The sequence below is a fragment of the Brachypodium distachyon genome, chromosome 1 (genome assembly GCF_000005505.3).
Source record: "Brachypodium distachyon strain Bd21 chromosome 1, Brachypodium_distachyon_v3.0, whole genome shotgun sequence".
In the NCBI taxonomy this organism is placed as follows: Eukaryota; Viridiplantae; Streptophyta; class Magnoliopsida; order Poales; family Poaceae; genus Brachypodium; species Brachypodium distachyon.
The window spans coordinates 16,928,249-16,950,743 of NC_016131.3; the positions used below are offsets into that span (position 1 = coordinate 16,928,249).

General features: G+C 43.6%; 2 protein-coding genes across 2 annotated transcripts; both read right to left on the minus strand.

Annotated features, from left to right (window-relative positions):
* Nucleotides 1–673: 673 nt before the first annotated feature.
* Nucleotides 674–2,095, minus strand: LOC100833945 (E3 ubiquitin-protein ligase EL5). The gene has a single exon (XM_003559897.4). It carries the CDS (start codon nt 1,763–1,765, stop codon nt 974–976), a length of 792 nt encoding a protein of 263 aa, XP_003559945.1. The 5' UTR covers nt 1,766–2,095; the 3' UTR covers nt 674–973.
* A 4,259-nt stretch (nt 2,096–6,354) lies between these two features.
* LOC100834257 (endoribonuclease Dicer homolog 2a-like) lies at nt 6,355–21,078 on the minus strand. The gene is given in 22 exon segments (XM_024461711.1): nt 6,355–7,083; nt 8,336–8,614; nt 9,725–10,138; nt 11,170–11,379; nt 12,174–12,370; nt 13,659–13,762; nt 13,860–14,281; nt 14,414–14,688; nt 15,318–15,421; nt 15,423–15,524; nt 15,628–15,656; nt 15,658–15,847; nt 16,565–16,725; nt 16,804–16,996; nt 17,789–17,879; nt 18,314–18,446; nt 18,525–18,650; nt 19,638–19,778; nt 19,877–19,938; nt 20,032–20,119; nt 20,244–20,676; nt 20,791–21,078. Coding segments are annotated over 22 exon segments (4,311 nt in total). The 5' UTR covers nt 21,006–21,078; the 3' UTR covers nt 6,355–6,741.
* Nucleotides 21,079–22,495: the final 1,417 nt, after the last annotated feature.

Genomic DNA, 22,495 nt, shown 5'->3' on the forward strand with positions numbered 1-22,495 from the left:
GGTCCTTGTTGCTTGTTTGGCCAACTACCCGGCACCACCATGCTTGCTGCTGACTCAACTTATCTTTTTAAGTCAACCCACCCTCTTTGGCCAGCAAGTTTGAAACGACGACCAAGTAGGCAACAGGAATTAATGGAACACGAACTGATTAAACAACAGTGTACATGAATTAATTCCTAGCTCGATCATATACAAGGCGGCGGCGCTGGACTTTTTTCCTTGTCCTTTTTCTCTTCTTTTTTTAGGTAAAGGGTTTAGGGTTGTTCAGGTTGATTAGTGCATTAGGCGGCTATGATGACCTATGGGTGGACACTAGTGGTTGATAATGTCTTGGTACTGGTGGAGTTGGAGAACAAGGTGTAGTCATATATGTTCTTCTCAGCTTATCTCCTGTCAAATCTCCAATTTTGGCGCCTCTGCTGAGGTCCCTAGCCCTTGACAGCGTTCTGGATGGAAGATACGGCAAATTTGGCACGGATTTGACATCGGGCACCCGGCGTTCAGATGGAGAGAAGAGGAGGACAAGAGAGTAGAGTACAACTGCAATAACGGAATAAACGGTAGAAAACAGTGTCCCTGTCGAGCCCTACGCAATTACGGAGTACAGTAGTACCGCTGAATTTGACCGCTTTGCAAGTTGCAAATTTTGAAGCAGACACAATGACACGGCATGTGAGGAAACAACAGAAATGTGCATCCAAACTTGAGGCTTTTTTTCACTTTCTTTTCTCCCTTTGTGACGTCATGCGAGAACATGATCTTTTTTCTATCCACGTGTGTGTACATCAAAACGCCTATAAAAATCTGTACAGTTTTTGTTTTTTACTCCGAGTAAAGTAAAGAAAGGAGTAAATTAACGGAGAGAGGGAGGGGACGACACCGGCGGGGAAAACTTGCGACGACGGCACGCAAGGAAGAAGAAGAAGACGGCACAAAAGTTTGGAGGGAAGGGAAGGAATTAGCCGCCATGCCCTCAAGAAGAGCCCGCTGCTTGGTGCGGCGCGCAGTTCTCGCCGCCGGGGGCGAGCCCCATCTCTATGTCCTGCTGCTGCTGAGGGGGCGACGACGAGCCGCCACACCCGAGAAGCCGCCGCAGCCCAATCACGCCAGAAGCCGGCGGCGCTTCTGCCTGTGCCGCCGCCGTCGTCACCAAGGCCGGCAGCTGCGGCTGCGGCTGGGCGCGGCCGGTGCTGACGTCATCCTGCGACCCGAAGAAGAGGACGTTGGTGGGGAAGTTGGGGGAGTCCGGGTCGGCCTCGGGCGCGTGCACGGGCGCCGGCGGGAGCGGCGGGGAGTCGACGGCGGGGCAGCGGCAGAGCGGGCAGGTGGAGTGGGACTTGAGCCACATGTCGACGCAGTCGACGTGGAAGCCATGGCCGCAGCGGGGCAGCACGCGGGCCGTGTCCCCGGGTGCCAGCTCGGTGATGCACACGGCGCAGTCCGTGGCGGCGTCCCCCTTGGAGACCTCCTTCTTGGGCAGGGACGCCATGGAGGCGTCGTCCAGGCCTCCGTCGTAGAACCAGAGAGCGGCGCCGGAGGAGGGGGAAGAGGAGTCCGTGGTGGCGGGGGAGGAGGAGCCGCAGAACAAGTACCGCAGGTGCGCGAGGACGCCGCTGCCGGGGGGAGGAGGCGGGGAGCTTGCTCTGGCGGAGGAGCGCTTGGCGCAGAGGCAGATGTAGAAGCAGAGCACGAAGGAGAGGAAGATGGCCGCCACCGCCGCCAGCATCGTCGCCGCCGCCGCCACCGTCGAAGCCGTCACCGCCATCGAAAAGAATTCCTCTTCGCCTTTAATCGGCGGCCGTCGCTTCGCTTCTCCCCTGACGCAAACTTGGTGGAGTCCAGGAGAGCCGCCGTCGTCCTGGGGCGGAAAGCTTGTTTGCAGGCGTGCTTCGTGGTGAGTAATATATTTTGATTTGAATTGGGAGCGGCGGCTGGCTGGCTGGCTGGAGTTGAGTTGAATTGGAACTGAAGTGCGCCGGGGGGCTGGAGAATGATGATGGGATTATAGCGTGATGGAGCGGCGTGGCGCTACTTATACGGAAGGCGTCCGTGGGATTGGGATAAGAGGGCGAGGGGGTTTTGGTGAGCGAACAGAACAGTGGAGGGAAAGGCGAGATGGCGACCGATTTTGAAAAATGTTGACGCGAGCAGCGCAGAGCAAAGCAGCCATGACCCGGGAGGGTCCGTTCCTGGTGGGTTTGGTTTGGTTGGTTCGTTGGACCTCCCTCCCACGGCCATCCCCGTCTAATCCTCCACTGTGATGGCGTCCCGGTGCGCCGTTGCACCAAAGAAAAGATCCTATTCCGGCACCTTGAATGAAATGGACATGTCGCACGAGCCATGCCGTTAAGCGAGCAGACCCAACCGTAAACTGACGCACGGGGCCCTGTGCTCTACTGGTGCTGCCGCTCGTTCAGTCAGTGCTGCAGGCTCAGATGGGCTCCGGGCTCAGATACTGTCCCCACGGTTAATAATGCGGTCTCCAGCTTTCCCTCCCTGGATTGTGCAGGACACGACGCCGGATCGTCAGGGGTGGGGGGAACAAAATTTGGATTGCTCCCGTCACCAAAGCCTCTCAACTGCTGCTGCCCCAGGGCCAGGCCAGGAAACGTGGACCGTGTGCCGCGAGCGTGTCACACGGTGCTTCTCGGCCGGTCCCTCCCGCTCCCGGCCGATGGATGGATGGCTTGACGCCGATATATCGATATGCTTGAAGCAACTAAATGGAATTGGAATGCGAATGGAACGGGCAGCAGGCAAAGTCCCCCGGAATCCCATCCCAACGGGTGGAGGACCACGGCCGTTCGTTCGTTTCGTCCTGGGAAGTTGGGTTCAGGTTCGGTATAACGGTTTCTTGCCGGCCCCTGGCCCCTTTCCAAAGTCCCAATTCTTCCGTGTCCCTTTCCCTTCCGGTATGCGTCTCGGGCGCAAGCAACCAAGCAAAGCCATCGGTCGGGCCCGGAACGATTCGGTGAACCAACGTACAGTAGTACTAGTACTAACGCCTACAGAGGGTCCTGTTCTGTGGCCGTGGCATCGACTCGACGTTTCCTGGAAGCAACAACGGGGAGAAGAGAACGACGGGCGCGGGGCTTGATATTTCTTTTTCTTAAGCTTTGATTGAGTGTGGCTGAATCCTAAGTAAGCCGCCCTGCAGGGAGGACGTGGTTGGGAAGTCCCGGGGAGAAGTTGACCGGCAGCTAGCATATCCAAGTTACTCTATTAGCCATCCTCATTCCCCCGGCGTCTAATTTAGCTTAGTCTGGATGGTCACTTGGGGTGTAGACAACAGAGGAAAATGCCCCGTCAAACGTGCTTCACGTCACGCTTCCGTCGTGTGCGTGCGACTATCGAAAACAACACAGCATGAACGTAGTATGTTCCTACAGTCGCAGGAAGGGCTGCAAATTGTTGCGCCAACTTGCCATCTTGCCATCTCAAGCCCTGTTGTGCTTGTGTTCATTGGATCGGCAGCCGACTTGATGAGATACGTGTCTGGCTGCACACGCCGACATGGCATCGCAGAGATTAGGTTCGTTCTCGTAGTGGGCTCTAACTTAGAGTAGTAACATACTTATATACTTATGTTATTACTTTAACTTACTATTTTCATAGTGGATACTAACTTATATGTGATGTCATATATTAAGTCATTTATTAGACTGTAAATTCATATTGTCTTAGTTTGTATGATGTTATGGTAACATATCTAGTTACCAGCTCACTCTTTTTTTCATTTATTATTATATCACATCACAACATTGTCTAATTGACACTTATATTACCATCCAATTTACTTCCACATGAGCAAGGGGAAGGGAAGCCGGGGGACAATGACGACCGGGTCCCGTGCGCGGGCGGCTGATGCCGATATGATTCCGTTTTGCTATTAACTAATCGGGATGGAATCGGCTTCTTTAGAATGAGGTCGGCTAAAGCTGCGGGGAAAGCGTCGCGGCGCGGGAGCAGCGCACGCGTCTATCATGCTCAAGGCCGCGCGGGCGCTCCGTGGATTACTCTCGGCCTTTTTGACCGGCCGGCCGTCCGTCCGGCGGGCTGACTGCTTCAAAGTGGCCTCTCTCTTTTTTCTTTCTTTCTTGATTGTGCTCTCCTGTTTTTAGTAGTGCTGACACAACTGTTTGTTTTACAAAGTGCCTCTTTCAGTTTCGGAAAGAAGAAGAAGAGGTTTGCCTTTGTTTCTGGTTGTTCTTGTCATGTTTTCAGACAGGGAGACACTTGTGGGCCGCTGGTGTGATCACTACTACTACGCTTGTGGGATTAGTATATTTGTAGAACTGTCTCTTACTGAGTAGAGCATCGTGCGCTTTGGACCAAACCATTGGATCCGTATTTACCGTTGGATATATTCAACTGATGTGCCGTACAATTTTTCTGTAGATGAATGTGCGGCCAGCTCCTCGCTTTCGACTTTCGTTGACATCTTCATCAGGGATGTCATCAACGGCAATGGCTCTCTCTGTTTCAGAGCCTCGATTTTGCAAGTAAAATTATTTTGTGGCTCCAACCAGCAGGATTTCCATCTTTTCTTTCTTCCAAGTTAGGCTTATTTTTGGTTGACTTTACACGTATGCGATATTATCACGGATTGTTTGCCGGTCCTTAAGATGCCTGCAACACAGCCAATCGTCACCACGAGACGAGAATTATTAATCCTAGGCTAATCGAGTGGTCGGCCGGCTGCGGTTTGAACCCAACAGGGTCACATGAGTTGCGCACCGTATGGTCCTTCTCCTTCCAGTCCTCTGCGCGGCTGACACGGCGACACGCCCAGCCTCCAGGAGCTCGAACAAAGCTTGTGTACGTGTCCGGTCGGCCAGGCAGATTTTGTTGTTGCTTGTCAGCTTCTGTTGAGCATACGACGGCTGACGTTTCTGGCCGACTAATTATGTGCAGACGCATGGGTGTGCTGTTGTATTGTTACCACCGGGTTAATCGACCTGTTAATGTAGCCAAACGTGTTTTCGATGGAGCACCAGGCGAGGCAGGGGAGGGGGATCGAATGATATCCATCCACGATAAGATGTGGCTCGGACCACTTGTTATTCCATCGATTCTGCGGCGTATGAACGGGCGGGTTACATAGAAAACAGATGCTTCGTCTCGTGCCGACTTCTCTCTCTTTCCTTCCTTCCTCCTGTCAACAAAGGACGATGCGAATTCGCCTTTGAAAGGTACTACTGCTGCTACGAGTGTACAACGTCAAAGAATACCGTGCTTTGCTGCAGGTGCAGAGGCCAGAGGCCATGGCTGGCCAGAGAACAAGATGTCCCTCCCTGCTGCGTTCGTTGTGGTAGGAGCCTGAAACTTGCGACGTTTTTTGTTCGGTGGAATTGATGTTGGTCCACCAGCAAAGTCAGAACTACCGCTTGCACTATTGAATGGCACTATGCTAGGTCTGGTCAGGGTCTGATCTAAGCCCTTCGTTGCAGGATAGGACATGCCTCCTTTGGTCAAGATTTAATTCGGTCAAGGATCGCTGATGTTTGGTTATCGACATCTAAGGGACCTACCGGCTACCGATTACCTGGTGATGCTTGTTTCTCGGAAGATTTAGAACGAAAGAAATGTGAGTGTTCTGATACATTTTCTCTGTATCCGCCGCCATTGCAAGTAAAATTAAAATAGAGACAGCTACTTGGAGGCATGAACGGAAGACGTTTTTGATATAAATACAGTTATATTTGGGCAGATGAGATGGAGAGAGTATAAGAAGGACAAAAAATAATACAATTATTACGGAGGAAAAAAAAATAGATAGCTTATGTTGTACTCGTATAGTTTTCTTAAATTAAGGCCTATATTGTTTTCTTTGACCGACTCTTTGACCAAGAATTAATCTATTAATTTTTTTTTTGAAATAAAAATTAATATCATTGTACTCGTATCCAAAAGTATTTGTTTGTAGTTATGATTTGTATCACATAAGTCTCACGTCCATAGATTAATTCTTGGTCAAAGACTCGGTCAAACAAAACAATATACGCTCTAATTTGAGGAACGGAGGGAGTATAAATTTACAAATCTTAGAGAGGGTCACAAGTTCCACCGTTCATTTGTCACGACGGAGGTCTTCGTCGTACTGCTAGAATTGTACAAGCAGTACAATTAGTGGGCAGGTGCCAGCTCTTCAAGTGTAAAAAAAAAAGGAAATTATCTTGAGGAGAAATTTTTTGGAGTTGTGCAACTGCAAACTGGAAACTACGGTTTTAGAACCTCCATTAGTGACGCTCAATGAAACTACGCAAACACGGCAAGAAGCAAAAACATTGGCAGATTTTGATATTTACAGGACATTCACTAGAAGTATGTATGTCTGTGCAAACATGCGCGATATCCACCAAGATTTCCATTTCCATTACCAAAACGACCCGTTTTATGTACCAAGTGAGGGAAAATGTAAAATGTACAAGTAAAAAAGTTAAAATACAATAAAGTCTGTATCTACACCATGTTTTGAGATCATATGCCCACACTTTACAGATGTGCAGTCCAATAGATGCCTCCCAGATCATGAAACGTACCAGATTTCATGAAGCTGAATTTTCACAAGCATAGACTATGCTGCACATCTGTAAAGTACACGCGGAATCCCAGGAAAACTTGAGTAGGTCTATCTACAGGCTAGTTAAGACTTACGACCCACTGATACATCGTGAGTAACTGTAAAAACATGGAAGTAGTAATATCTGATCATTGGCTACCGCTGCATGTCCGATGGACTCATGGTATTGCAGACTTTAGATCTGCTAGCACTGCCTTCGCTGCCAGTTTTTTGGCCACTAACTTATCATGGCCTGTTTGAGTTGCCGAGTAAGTAGTCCCTTCAACCTGCACCTCTGCAACAAACGATGATACTCCATCCTTCTGGGTTTTTGTGTAAGACATACTGTAGGATCTGTGATCACAAAATTCCTGCAGCTCTTTCACCGGGTCACATGCAACGGTCTCTGGAGTAGCAAGAGGCTCCAATAGCCGTTTTATGCTTCTCCAAACCACCTCTTTGTCATACTGACTGTCAAGATAAATCGCACCAGCTATTGACTCGATAACATCCCCGAGAACCTGTTTTTATTTTCCAAACAAGCAGTAAGTCCAACTTGAGTCATGCAATGGAAAGAATCCAGGAGCAGAGAGAAACAAAGACTTATGGAATTATAGGAATTGGGCTCCAGTTTAGAAACCCTAAAGTCTAAACAATAGTATTTTTATGACACTTCACACTTCTATGTACTTCTGGAGTACTCACTCCGTCCCAAATTTTTGTCTCAAATTTGCCCAAAAATTGATGTATCTATTCCTAAAAAGCATCTAGATACATGTAATATTTTGACAAGAATTATGGAACGGATAGAGTACCATTTAGGGTTTATCCTGACCTTACTATCTTTCGGAGTGTAAAAAATCATACGCCTATAAAGGGTTAACTCCCAGAAACAGCTCGTTACCATCAACCATCACTCTCAGTCATACCTTCCAGATAAGTAGGAAGGTTTGTGCCACCCATTACCAGTAATTAGAGGTGAGTCCTCGACTCCTCGTAGCACCTATGCTACTGATTGTCACATTCTATTAGCTATTCTTTTATTGATTTTGGCACTACTTATAGAGACCATAAAACATTCTTTAAATTCGTCTAGAATTTCGTCGCCTAGCTACAACCAGGGATAAAAACAATCGGCTGTAAGCGAGGTGACAAGCTTATCGACCTAGACTGATAAAAATATCATCCTGAGAAGTTGAAATTTGAATTTAAAATCCTCAGAAAATTGCCGTTGTGTTTTCTTATACGGAAGTTAATACACATAAATCATATTGAAAGGAATCAGATGATAGCTTCCTCATCAGTCTTTGCATTTCCCCTGTTTGATTGCTTAATTTCGTAATCTGAATCAAGTATTTCTTATCTAGGCAATAATGCCTCAGAAAATGTATATGTTGCTAACTTGTTAACGTTCTGTTCAATGGTAACGGGCAAATTTCAGTCAGTACATGACCGGTTACAGTCACTCAAAATCTGGAAAGGTGATATTTGACAGATATAAAACCAGTTACTGCACCTTAAGCAGTACTAACCAAGTTTATAATTTTCACATTTTTCTCAGTTTTGTATCATTGGCAATGAGCTTGAGTCTGGTGAAATTTTGTATCCATATCTTGTAACCATGGTCCATGGAGTGGTTCAATAGACGCTTTCAGGGGTTCCTAATACAATATAGGCTACACCAGACCAAGCAAAAGAAGAAATGCAATAAAAAACATGGTAAGCACAGAAATAAGGATCAGAACCATCAAACAGTAGAGAACCAGAACACACCTTGGGTAGACCAATGCCTGCCTCCCAACCATGCGATGGACCCCTAAATGTCTGCCCAAAATTCTCAAGGTAGTAAGCCATCTTTCTGTGCAGTTCCGAAGACGAATGAAGAATGTGCTTGTTTAGTCCTGCTTTAACAGCAGCATGCGCATAGCAACTGTTGTTCACAGAAGCGGATCTAAGATCTGTTAACAATGCTGGAGTGCATTCAGGGTACTGATTGTAGAAATATAGAGTGAAGATATGGTCCAACACAGCATCTCCGAGAAACTCAAGTCTCTGCACAAGGGTACAAACTAGTATGAATATTACCCAAAGAAAGTGTACTGCAGCTTCACATAAATTTACGTGTAGTTGAAGCAATATATGCTTCACAGCACTACATTTGAATTCACATACCAATAGATCATCAAACAAATGAACAGAAACTTTGCAATAAATCTTACATTCTCGCTAGTTGGTGTCATCAAGACAACAAGGGCTAAGGCTTATTTCAACAAAGGAGAGGTATATATATTAAATAAGTGTAAGTTCCATAAACAAGCTGGGTTTCACTTTACGGCATCCCATTTTAGGTGCAGACCCCCATGAAGCGCTCTTTTAAATGCATCTACCATGCCAAAAGAATTATAATTGCATCTAGTTTATATCTGAAACGTCACATGCAAAATCAAAATTTGCAAGAAACCTGAACCAGGCTCCCTCCAGTTTTTGGTCTGGTTGTTCGCAAGCCTCAAGCGATAAGCAGTGACAAGAAAAGATCTCTTGTGAACCGCTAACCTTATGTAACCCGAACTAAATGATCTTACTCCTAAGCAACACCAGCGCTTCTGATAATGTGGGTGATGTGCCATTGTGCAGGCTACAGCACCACCCTGTACTGTTTAGTTGAAGAGTACCAGAGTCACTGCAGCTTGCAAACGACACCCTTGCTTACTGTTTGTCCAAAGTTTCACCCATCAAGCAGACTTGTTAGATGAATCCTCATTCCAAGTATTTGCTCTGAATAATTTACAAAACACGTATCTGTGGTTCCCGTCCACTTCTAAAATGTTTACACAATCTAATCCTCATTATGCTTAGTCTTGTGCTGATACAGTTCAACCAGATAATTTCATAATTTACTACTGTATTATAATATATATATAACCCACTAAATGTCCTTTTCTTATAGAATTCATGCATTACATACTGAGCAGACAGTTTTTCAGAAGACTGAGGCTGCACAAGAGAATATAGTGGTCTAGAAGGCAGGCACCGATCCGCCGTATAACTAGTTCCTAGCACCATTGTTTCCAATGTGGCAATGGCGGTTAGACCTTTGCACTTTGTGAGGAAGGATGTTTTATGAAATTAAAGATATAGAAGCACATAGGTTTTCAGATCAACCTGATAGCATGAAGTAGTGCCAGCAGTCTGGTATGACCCATGTGTCAATGCTTCCATCAACAATAAAGGATCCTTGAAGTCATAACCAAGAATTATTTCCAAACTTTTGACGTTGATGAACTCTTCAGATTTTATTCCAATCTCCCTTTCAATTGGAATTTTGCTGTGATATTCTATATCCATTCCTAATGATTTTAGGAAAAGAAACGCTGCCTGCTCACCAGCAGCACTGAGGTAGGCCCCAATTAATGCCTCAACTGTATCTGCTATTCTCTTACTCCTAAGAGACAATGTCCTCAAACTGTACATATCATTGGAGCTTAAACAGAAAATTTTGCCGTTACTACAAGCATCGTAACAAAGCCCTGGAATGATCCAACCTTTTGGGTTAAACTTTTCACCTTGAATGTATCCCTGCCAACCAAACAGAAAGGGAAGCAAATGTTATCTAGCACCTAATACAAAGAACAATGATCTTAGTTAAGTCCAACTTCTGAGCAGCATGACAAAAGAAACAGCTGTGAGTAGGGGCGTTGTCTGTTGTTACAGAAGGTGCAGCACAAGGAACTGATGGAGTTATGCGCCAAGCGACAAGAGTGGATCGCCAGGGAATTAATTCCCGGTTTGAGTGGCGTGCTAGCTCTAGGTTACTTAAAACTGCTTTTTGACTTTTGGCTTATAAGCCACCTAAATAGGTACTTTTGACTTTGGCCTTTTGTTTATACCATCATCTAACAATATCAAGTCCAATGCCAAAAGCTAAAGCCGAAAGCACCTAAATAGGTGCTTTTGTGGCTTATAAGCCAAAAGTCAGAAAGCAGTTTAAGCCCAACCAAACAGGGCCTGTTTGTAAGCCGGTTTGATGTGTAGCCTGTCACACTTTTGGATGGGGTCATATGTTTTCAAGTTGTTGCGAATAATGTAAAGACTTTGGGCTATATGTATCCTGGATGCAAAGGCCAGGGGTAATAAAGCTTGCATTTCCTATCAAAATAATATGGTAAGAAAAAGCATGATCTCCAGTTTTAGTAATGGATGATTTTTGTCCACATAATTTGTATTCCATTGCATAATCACGGAATTCGTACCTCACTACAAAAACTGGTCAAGCCATGTCTTACCAGAGAGTAGGAACAGGTATACAAATGCCATCAATTTACAGTATCAGCAAACAGTTCATCTCTCAGCTTAAGAAAGTTGTGCCCAAAGATAATAGAGAAAATTGTAATCTCATTATCCTCCAACAGACAGCCTATTGCTCCCTAGCTCATATTGCAATGCATAAATGCGGAACACAGTGCCTAATGGTGAGAAAGCAATTATAGATTGACAAGAGCCATAACTAATATAATTGCGGCATGACATTATCACGCCCAGATACTTCAGAACAAAATGACTAGCTTAAAAATAAAACCATGAAGGATTATAAGCGGAATTTTAGGTACCACAAGATTGTTGTTGCAGGCCAACTGGCATAGAGCTGCATTGGAGATCAAGTTTTTCTTCATCTTGGTTAGTATCCCCTCATGATGAAGCTTGTATTTGCTATAAAGATGTTGTGTTGTGACATACTTGAGGAAAGAATCCCCAAGAGTTTCTAATGATTCCTGTGAAAATTCCTCTTGACATTCCTTCGTTGTTATTGCTTCTAGAATCTGCAACTCAGGAAATAGGTTGTAAATATACAAAGGAATTCCAAGATGAGCAATGCATATTGGGAAGACTATCTTTAATCCTATAGAAGACTCAATTGGTGGCAGCGTTCCGTCCCACCTTTGGATTGCATCACTTGTTGATTTAGCATAAATCAATGAGAACAAATATGGACTATATGATCTAATATAATAAACGATAAAACAACATTCCTTTTAAATTTATTGTCTATTTTTTAATCCTTACCAACATACGGATATTGTGCTAGTTAGTTCAAGTAAAGATATTCAGACTCCCAAGTATTATGATCTAATATAATAAACGATAAAACAACATTCCTTTTAAATTTATTGTCTATTTTTTAATCCTTACCAACATACGGATATTGTGCTAGTTAGTTCAAGTAAAGATATTCAGACTCCCATGTATATCGGATACTGCAATGAGACATTCCCATCAACATTTAATTTACCAAAGCAAAACAAAAATGTTGTATATGGATCAAACAGTTTTATGATTTTAATATATCACTTTATAGTCCTATTCATTCATCGAGGAATACAGTCACATCCATACATTTAATTGGCATACTAACATAAAAGAAAATAGAACAATGGAAAAGTCAAAGCTGTATTGCTCTTCTTACTCCAGATCTAGTCAAGTAACGCATGCACATTACCATGACTTGTCTATTCTCAAAACTTCAAAAATAGAGGGGAAATATGATTTTCCTTCTCATATGAAAGACCAGCAATATAGTTGGAAATCAAGCAAAAACATTCAATCAGAAACTAACCTTCACAGCTGGTATGATGAACTGCTGCATTCTTGGGCCCAATTGAACCTTCAATTTTGCAGAAAGAAGCATACACTGGATGCGGTGCATTACAGACGGAATAATCGAGAAGCTGTATAAAGTATTAGCCGACACTGGTGACATGACAACTCGGCAGAGCTCAGGTGGCAACTCAACAGCATATGATCTGCAGGATTCTGTAATGAAGAAATGTATGGTCAGGTCAGTCATGGGCGCAGCTGTAACAAACAAGCTCTGCTATTTGCACTAAGATCAAAGGGTATATAATTCTAACTCATTATGCATATTACATTGAAGCATTGATAGTTATGAAAATATATATGCTGCCTAAGGCACCTATTTTGGGAGTGCTTAAGCATGATCTTAAAGAAAGAAAAAAAACTTGTGGCTTCTCAAGACGCTTGTCAGTTTCAGGCCTTTCCACATGGGAGCAGCCTCTGCTGCTTCTTTTATTCTGCGAAAATGTATTGAATAAGCAGAAAAGTTTTAGATACAGATCTCAAATGAGACCAGGTATAACACACTCAAACAGAGAAAACACCCTTGTGAATATCCCAGGATGTTGGCAGCAGGATGCACAATGCAGGAGCCCTGTCATGGACCCAGAGCGTGGCCTCCTTGATCCGTGCAAGTAGCACGGCAATGCTTGGTGTGGCCCCTTCAAAGGTGCACTTGTTCTGCTGTTTCCAGATCATCCAGGCAGTCAAGAGAACCACGGATGCTGACCCCTTGCGCAGCGGCTTCGGGGTATTCTTTCTGGTGGGCGGCCCACGGCACGCTCACTAGGGTTTAGCGGACGGCAAAAGTTGCCCTAAACAACGGAAGTGCGAGGAAATATGGAACTTTTGTTTCCTGGAGACCAAGGGCCAGTGCACACACACTTGCGCGTGTACAGGTGTCGTAATATCCAGGAAACCCCTTATCCAAGTACTTCCAATTACTCCATAAAAGAATTTGTGGTGCCCAAATTACTTCCAAAGAGAGCTTCTTGCAGGACATAGCCACAGGTGCATAGTAAGCATGCACTGTTTGACACATTTGACACAAAAATTCAAAAATACCTTTGGAATGAAATATAAGATTATGTTTGTAGCATATGCCATATATTCTCAATCCATAACTTTGAACATTTTAACTAATAACAAAGTTGAAAAATCAATTTCATTGTCCGGCAAGAGATTACATCTTGTGATATATGACTATGATAAGTTGTAGAGAAACCCCAGAAGGGTCCATAAAGATAGAAGTTTAAACCGCTTGAAGCCTCGATGGTTTATAACAACACCTACACAGTTGTCCTATCGGATCATAGTTATAGATGACCGAAACTGTAAATTGGCATCTGCAAAATGCCCAGTTTGGCAGCATCTAGTGTTTGATAAATAAAAAGATTGATTTATCTCAAGCTTCAAATAAAGCATAGCATGAGTAAAAAACTAAATTTACAGCAAGCCAGAAAAGAACCTTTTTGTTCTTTATAATGGCACTTGTGGAGGAAGTTCCGCGCTTGTGGAGGTTTACTGGCAGCCAACAGAGATTGATTTTCATGGTTTAAATCGACACCATGCCTGGAAAAACAAACAGTGAGTACATACAGATGCATGTGTAGATAGCTTAGAGGAACATATACGATGCACACAGATTAATACAAGGACAAACTTATACCTAGTTTTGTAATAGGTTATGTAGGTGATGACACTTCCATCACGTAGATGCAGAAGGGATTTGCCACTTAAGTCAAGGAACCCAGTAACAGCATACAATTCGCTATTATGAGGGGTACTGACAATGGAATTTTTAAGCATACATCTGCACAGAGGACCATCTTTTGTCTGCAGTAAATCTACTTCTTTACAAGAGTGGCAGCACCTCGTATCTTTGTTACTAGTTTCATATATGTGTGAGGTTGAGAAGTTGATACTGCACCAATCAACTTTGCCAGAAACAAAGGGCAGTAATAGGTAGACAACTCCAACAGATGCTTCTTGCATGTCATGGAATTGTTTAATAGCATTGCTGGCCTCAGAATGGTCTTTGTTAATAAGCAAAGAAAGAATAGTTGTCTGAAATCTTCTAGCGCTGTTTACCTGAAGAAAGAAACATTGTGTAATTCATCATAAAGATGACAACACAAAATATTCCATTTGATGAAAGAGAGTAAGAGACTATAAGAATGATATGATGATTAGAGAACTAGACAACACATAGTCCCCACTTACCTGTTCTTGGTTTAGATGAATGTTTCCAACATATTTGATGGAAACACTAATAAAGTCTTGTGCACCAGACAATTTAAATGAATTAGCAATAAAGTCAGATCCCAAATCACATTTTACAGCTAAAATTATGTCAGTTGGAGAAGCAATTGTTTTTAAACACCCTCCCAGTGAAATCTTGTAGCAATGATATATGCCGAGATGGGAAAAGGAGAACCAATTCCCCAAAAATTCTTCTGGAAAGTAGTCAGGCTGCTTGGGTTGCTGTTTCTCAACAACTACATGAGGACAACTAAAGCAATGTTAATATAAAAGGCCAGTTCTACGACATGTATATTCATATTAAACAAAATAACTACAATGTGAAAATAAAATAAGTTGTAGCCTTGTATTTCATTCTCAATTCTTAGCCTTCACATCTCGAGTATAGCGAAAATGCATAATCAATAACTATCAAGTTCAATCCATGTGATATATGTACTTTGAATACATATAAAACTACCTTTACCAGAAAAGCCAATTGTATCAGTTCCATTACTATCAAGAGTAAATAATTTTCCTGTAGGTTGAGCTAAGCATATTTTAAGAAGCAGGCAAAAAGGAAATCTCTCAGTGTGGAATTTTCCAAATTTAATCAACTCAACATTCCCAACTCTCGTTTGGGAACCACTTCCCTTCATAGCAGGCTGTAAGAAAATAATCTCTTTAGTCTTTAGCCTTAACACTACAGTTACCACCATCACACCTTGCACAATGTACTATTCAAACCTGCATGATCAACCCTCGTAACTTGCATAATAAATCTACTCACCAAGACAATCAGTCAGAATTTAAACATATAAATTAATATTATAATAACTGGAGCAAGTGAATTAGCTTTAGTTGAATTCATTAATAATAAGCATACCAATATCAGGTTCTTCTTCCCATGGAACACCTAATTCTGGTAAGAGAGAATCCGTAAGGGCGCCAATAGTGTGCAATTCTTGGCAAGCCTTCAGGCAAACTGCCTCCTTCTGTATTAACTGTCTGTACAGGACTGCTCTTGGGAAGGTGCAGGGTGCATGTTCCTAACGCCTTGTTAGTAATAAATCTCGGCAAAGGTTTAAAATATCTGGCAGAAAAATGATCCATGAAAAAGTAGAATATTTATGCCGGAAAATGCTTTGCAATATGAATCAACAGGGAAAACATTATTTATGGAACAATAAACTTACTCATCAGATGGGAGCTTTGAGCAGAAAAAAATAAATCAACTGAACGCTGGACTTCATAGTCACAGTAGCTCCAGTAGATTCAACGCGGAAAAAATCTTCTCCATGCAAGGTGTTTCCAAGTGGTTGACACATAGTAGATGCCAGTCTCAGAGATTCTTCGCGCATTATTTGTCCGCTTGCAAGAAACTTTCCTGTCTTAGAAAGGGCTTCGGCATCTCCCCTGATACAAAAGTTGCATCGTCATCTAAAGTAACATAGCTAATAAGTTGAAAAAGGTGAAGAAGTTATCATGCTATTTGAGATAAAAATAGCAACTAATAATCATCTTAAGACAACTTGAGTATGGTATTTCATTATTGTAGCAAGATCCACATTTTGTAGGTGAATTGGAAAGTGTGATTGGTAGGAGCATAACCCACAGCTCTAGTCAAACACCTGATTCAGAAGATAATGATAGGCAATAACTAGTTCCCAACAATACAAAAAATATTGGTCAACTTTGTACTTAAATTTGAACAGTTCTTAGAATGGAAACCAGTTCCTGGCATGTTCTGATTACACGTGGTTCCTGTACTGATCCTGTCAGGAAAGAAAGCAAAGTGGCTTTTGAACTTACTATTTCCCAGTGTTTCAGGTATCACCAGAACAGGACTTGGAATCATCGACGATCACATCAAGCAATCATGGACTAATACGTGAACAATACCATTTAACGGCAGAAACCAGGGATGTTTGTTCAATGTCAGCATTTCAATTGTTAAAATGGGAAATGGAGTGAGTGACAAATATAAGTAAACATGATAATTTAATGGCAAATGGGAAAACCAGTGAACAATGTCCACTATGAAGATAAACATTTCAAATTCCCTAAAGATAAAGAATCACATAAGATTTTGCTATGGGAATAAGAAAATAGCAACAGAATTTAAAGACATGCCTTCTAACAAGTAAAACATAGTCAGAGTTTTGCATCCTAGCTCGACCACGTGACTGTATAAAGCTGCATACAGTTGCCGGTGGATCAAATCTAATTATCAAATTACAACTTGGCACGTCCAGGCCCTCCTCCAAGACTTGTGTGGCAACAATGATATGTACCTACAGGAACAGCACTTTCTCATCAGAGCAATAACATCAACAAATAGTGAGCACAGCACAACAATATTGATGACAGACCTTTCCACTCCGAAAGGAGTCAACAATTTCTGTATGTTTTTTCCTACTCTGAGGATCGAAACCAGAATTATCTCCTGCCATGTATTTAACAATCCACCCAGACATTTGATTGATAGTGGACAGGAGGGACTCCAATACAACGCTTGTTATGACTCTCTCGACAAATACAATGCATCTTAAGTTTTGCATATGCCTGAGATGAGAGAGACTATTAATTGACCAAAGCGAAGTAACAAGCTTAATGAGAACTACCTACGGATTAAAAAAACAAAAAGTATTTTTAGTCACTAATTTCCGGTAGAAACACGGAACTATTCAGTTTTAATATTGATAGTGGTCTACAGTACAATGCTTGTTCTGACTCTCAACAAATACAATGTATCTTATGTTTTGCATATATGTGAGATGAGAGAGACTATTATCTACAAAAACAAAGTAAATTTTTTTAATGAGAACTACCTAGAGACAAAAATATCCCCAAAAATTTATTTCTTAGTCACTAAATTCCAGTAGAAACATGGAACTATTCAGTATTCATATCGATAGTGGTCATATTTCATTTTTTTTATGTAAATTGTGCGTTGTACCAGAGCCATCCCTCTCTTTTTATGGCCTTTTTCAGGATGTTCATGTTTTTATTATTTTTGTTGCCTTGTTTACAACCATGTGCCATATTTCATGGAAACCGAAGGTGGAATGAGGTTAAAAGGTCATGGCTTGAAGAAAAAACAAAAACGACTAAATAAGTACTCCCTCCGTTTCATAAAGATTGGCATTGTTATCAACTAGAGCTAGTTCAAAATCGTACCAATCTTTATGGAACGGAGGGAGTACAGCACATTGTTGTTCACCACATACATAACTTACGGAATAAATATCATTCATCTGTGGTCACCCTTTTGTAGCCAAGCCAATGCAATTTTGAAGAACGTGATATGCAAGCCAGTACTGTGTACAATAATATAAGGTCCAAGTATTCTATCACCTGTATTCCAGTAGAGATTGGATAAGACAATGAACTTTAGACGTCAATCGCCCATCATGCAAATCGGCTGCAAAATCTTCACCGATATGACCTGGTAAAACAAAGAGATCTCAAATTGATGTATCATGTATAATCCTTAAATTTGAATTTTAACAGTTTGATGCCATCTATGGTTTAAACTAAGTTAGGACCATATGTTTTATCGCAAGTTAATTTAGTTTTGTTGTCCACCTCAGCCTTCGATATAACATAACATTTTGTTTGATAGACAGATACAGCATGTGATATCATACAACACGAAAAACAAAACAATGTGTTGTGTTGTGCTATGCCATCGATTAGTCTGGATAGCACATCAGTAGGTATAGATACAAAACTTAATAATCAAATGGTTCGTTGACAAAGAATGATTTTGAGATGTATACGAAACCATTGGCAAAATAGCCTTGCACAGAATAACTGAAGTTGAAAATTTGAGGAAATGGTAGGTTGAGTAGACAAAAATAGTTACAACCGTGGGCCTACCTCTCTTTGAAAAAGATGAGAGCTCTCTGCATACTTCTTCACTATATTTTCTAACAAAGCATTCAACATTTTTATCTATTTGTTGGCCCCAAAAGGATACCAATTGTTCCTTATTTGATTGTACCTCGGCAGCCTGAAAAAAAGGTTAAGGCTTTTTAGGACGTAAACATAACACAAGCATGCATCATCAATTCATCATATGTCCTCACACCTTTGCAGCCAGCCATACTCCTAGATTAACAGTGCAATATAAGAATGTCCGATGCAATTTTGATATCCTTTGCGTCGCATTTTCCAGACGCGAGCCATAAAAGTTCCCTTTCAGGATTTCCAAATGCTAAGAGAATGAAAACTATGTTAAAGTTACTGAAAGTGTTACAAAATAAGGCCATGCATTCCAAAAAAGAATCAACATTGCACCAATATGAACTGAAGGCCAAGAAAAACAAAATATAGAAGCATTTGTACAGGAACGTTCCTAATGTGGAGGCATGGCTGTATTCAATAAGAAATGCGAACATTCCAAATGTATACCATTGGCGCCGTATGAACGCCAAGAGATTTTAGTGGCCAGCTCTAAGATCGCTTTCACTTCCCTTCTTCCTCATTCAACGCTGATGCTGTTAAAGCCACCGCTTTCCTAACTGTTGCATGAGGCGACAGCTTCAACACCACCTCTGTGCCATTAGATAAGAATCAGGGCCAGCACCATCAGATATGTCACTAAATAGCCTCAGTCTTGACCTCAGGACTGTGACAGACTTGGGGAAGAAAGGCTACGGCAACTGTACAAGTACAACTAGGACAATTTTGTACAGGGTACAGGAATTGTGGCTAGTTGGCTACGCACATTACATATAATTATCAGTAATCACACCGCAACCGTAAATAAATATACAGACAGGAGCAACAATCTTCCAAGAATATATATAAACAATGACTATTGCCTTAAGAACAAACTGCACAAGTACAACTATGACAATGTTCTAACTTAGGGCACGTTTCCTTTATATGTTTGACTGTATGTAGTGAGATGGCCTATTGAGCTTTGGGAATTTCTCAAATAGCACACCACTGCCTTGCTCCCGTGTATCCTACGCCCTACAGTTGGATAGATGTTGAAATTTGCCATGTTGTGTGTGGACAGCATATCTTTTGCGTCATGAATTGTAGATAATTCAATAACACCAGTAGATTCTAGTAACAAATGATTAATAAATAGAAGAAAAAACTGTATTTCGAGAGCATGTGTTACATAGTGAATACACCAAACAGTAACTGAACATGTCTACTCGACTTTGTTGCATGGGGGCAAATGCATTACCTTCTGTTCCAATCTGTGCAAACAATTCATAACATGGTTATGTGAGTTGGGCGGAATGATAGAATCGTCGTAACGCACAATCCTGGTAGTGGCAAATGGTATGTATTCTGATAAAGCTGCTTCACTCTCAACAGTGTACACCTTCAACAGCAAATGCACAGTTTCCTTACATGTGACTAAATTAGGAAGAATGATTCTCTTCAGTACAGAGAACATGTGCAATTCTTATATGGTCTGACCTTTGAATTCAATAGGTTCTCCAGTTCAGAGATTTCCTTGGAATAGCTGGCCCGATGCAAAGCTATGCAACGATTAGCTCGCCATAGTTGGTCAATCAGAGTCTCAGAGAAGATGTACTACAACAAAGACAAGAGTTTAATGGCTTTGGCTTTACTTTTTGAATATACGGGGGAAGCAGTCATCCCAAATATCCTCGGCAAAGGGTCATCTGGCCTAGTATTCAGTTGGGGGTGGTAGAATTCCTGCAATGGAACATTAAAGGACATGACAAAAATGGTTTGACAAGGGGGGGAAACAGGGAGCATCCAAGATTCTAATCCTGGGATAATAAATGTGATGGAACAGAGCGGCTGTAACTTTTGGGACCTTGAGAATGCGCGCGTACGGGGAATCTCCCTTGGTGTGGTGGCACTCGTCGAAGATGAGCAGCGCGATGTCCTGGAGGCGGAAGAAGCTGTGTCGGAGGTTGTCGAGGAGGATCTGCGGCGTCATGACGAGCACCTCGGCGCCGGCGACGGCGCGGCGCCAGGTTTCGGCGTTCCAGAGGTCGACGCCCATGGCGCCGTAGAACTTGGAGACGCGGAGGTCGGTGTGCTGCTCGACGACCCGCGCCTGCTGCTCGACGAGCACGACGGTGGGGACGAGGAAGACGGCGAAGCGACCCCGAGGAGCGGGGCCGCGCACGCGGTGCGCGTAGGCGCGCAGCAGCATCACCGCGATGAGCGTCTTCCCGGCGCCCGTCTCCAGGAACACCACCGTGTTCCCGCTCACCGCCCGCTCCAGCGCCTCCAGCTGGTACCTGCACGCACGCACGCGCGCCACTCATTCGTCTCGTCACACGAACATTCACACCCGCAGTTCATCCGCGCGCGTCGTCGTCGGCAGCGGAGGAGGAGGAGAAACGACAACTCACCATCTCGCTCGCGTCCGTGGATCCTCCTTGGGCGCTTCCTCCATCGTCGCGTCGTCGTCGGTGGTGGTGACGGCGGCGGTGGCGGCGGAGGAATCCATGGCGGCGAGGTTTTGCGGATGTATTGGGGTGATCTCTGATGAGGGGCAAGGCGGCGGAGGTGGAGGCGGCGACGGTTGGGACGCGGCGGCGGCGGGGCGGTGGCAAATCTGCGTCATGCGCGCGTGCGTGGGGGTTTTGGTTTGGTTTTGATTTGGTGAGAGCCAGTGGGGGGGCGTGGCGTGGCGGTGCGGTTTGGCCGTTTGGGGTTTGGGTGTTGTGCCTTTTCGGTTGACTCAACGAAGAAGGGGAGGAGACTGGAGACTCTTCCGGACGGGTCTGGCATGTGGAGCAGCCGTGTCAGACGGTCCCAGACGAAGCGGCAGGGAATCTCGCTTTCGTTTTCACCGCTCGGTCGGCCATTTCTCGACCTCTTTGCTTCCTTTCCTCTCAATCACTCTACGTACTAACTTCGTAATTTTTCTGGGAAATGATATGCGTTTCTGCCTCGTCAATGGGTCGTGTGCCGCGTTCTTCCTAGTTTTTCGTAGACGGACTGAGTAGTTGTTTCTGCGCGGTCAATGCTCGACGATGATCCCCAAGACGATGTAATTTCCAGGACGGTCGTGGAAACTGCCCACAAACTCTACCGCTTCGAGCTGCACAGGATGAACAGAACTGACTTTTTTTTTGAGAGAGAAAAATAATTTTTTTGAGCGAAAAAAAATGAACAGAACTGACGGTCGGTCGTGTACTGGTGCGTGGGTTCGAACTTGGAAGGGCTGAGAAGGATCAAGGATGCCAATTGGGCCTGCTTGGAAGGAAGGATGCGTACTTCTTCGACGTGATGGACCATCGGGCCTCGGCCGGCCTGCTGCGGAATTGAGAGCACTGGTTGGCCCGGTCAGCTGCAGGGGGGAACCATAGGTGGGCCGAGACTTGTTCCTAAAAGAAGGTGGGCCAAGACTGGTTTAGACCCTTTTTTTTTTGCTTTCTCAATGCACAAGCACAAAAGGTGGCACCTCAAAAAAAAAAGTGGCAGTGTGGCAGGACGGGAGAATGGAGATAGGCTGCATTATGTGCCTGTTATTATCAGACGGTCGATTGATTTGTCGGCAGTGTCACCGTGTCAGGACGTCAAAGCATGTGTATAGCTCGATTATTTGTGATCGAGACATCCTTTGATGTTATCATCGCGTCACAAATCTCTCGTAACGTCCTCATGACAGCAATTCAGAGATGAATGATAACGCTTACACTGATTCTTCTTTTCCCCAGCTTATTATGAATTTGCGAAAGAACAAAAAAGATCCTTCTGTCGAGCAATGTGACAGTAAATCAAGGCCTTTGGTTGAAGCTGAACCTGTATCTATCTGATCTGACTCATGGCCGTTGTTGATTCAGCGCAAAATCCGGAGCTGTATGGCCAGTCTCGTTCGGTCCTTGACAACGCCTGCCTAAATTTGGACCCTGGAGAGTAGTTGGCCAACCAAATCATCTAATTTTTCCCAATTCAGTTAGCCAGTAGGTCCTAGAAAGAGATATTCTCAGGAGCCCAGAATGCATAATCAGACTGATTTCCCTTTCATTACTGGCGTCAGTAGTTCTCGGTAGGTAACCTAACTTCTCGTTAGTATCAGCCCCCACATCATAATCTCTTCCTAGAACT

Bases quoted from the DNA above. Each gene is read 5' to 3' on its own strand.
- LOC100833945 (XM_003559897.4), bottom strand. From the start codon at position 1,765: ATGGCGGTGACGGCTTCGACGGTGGCGGCGGCGGCGACGATGCTGGCG.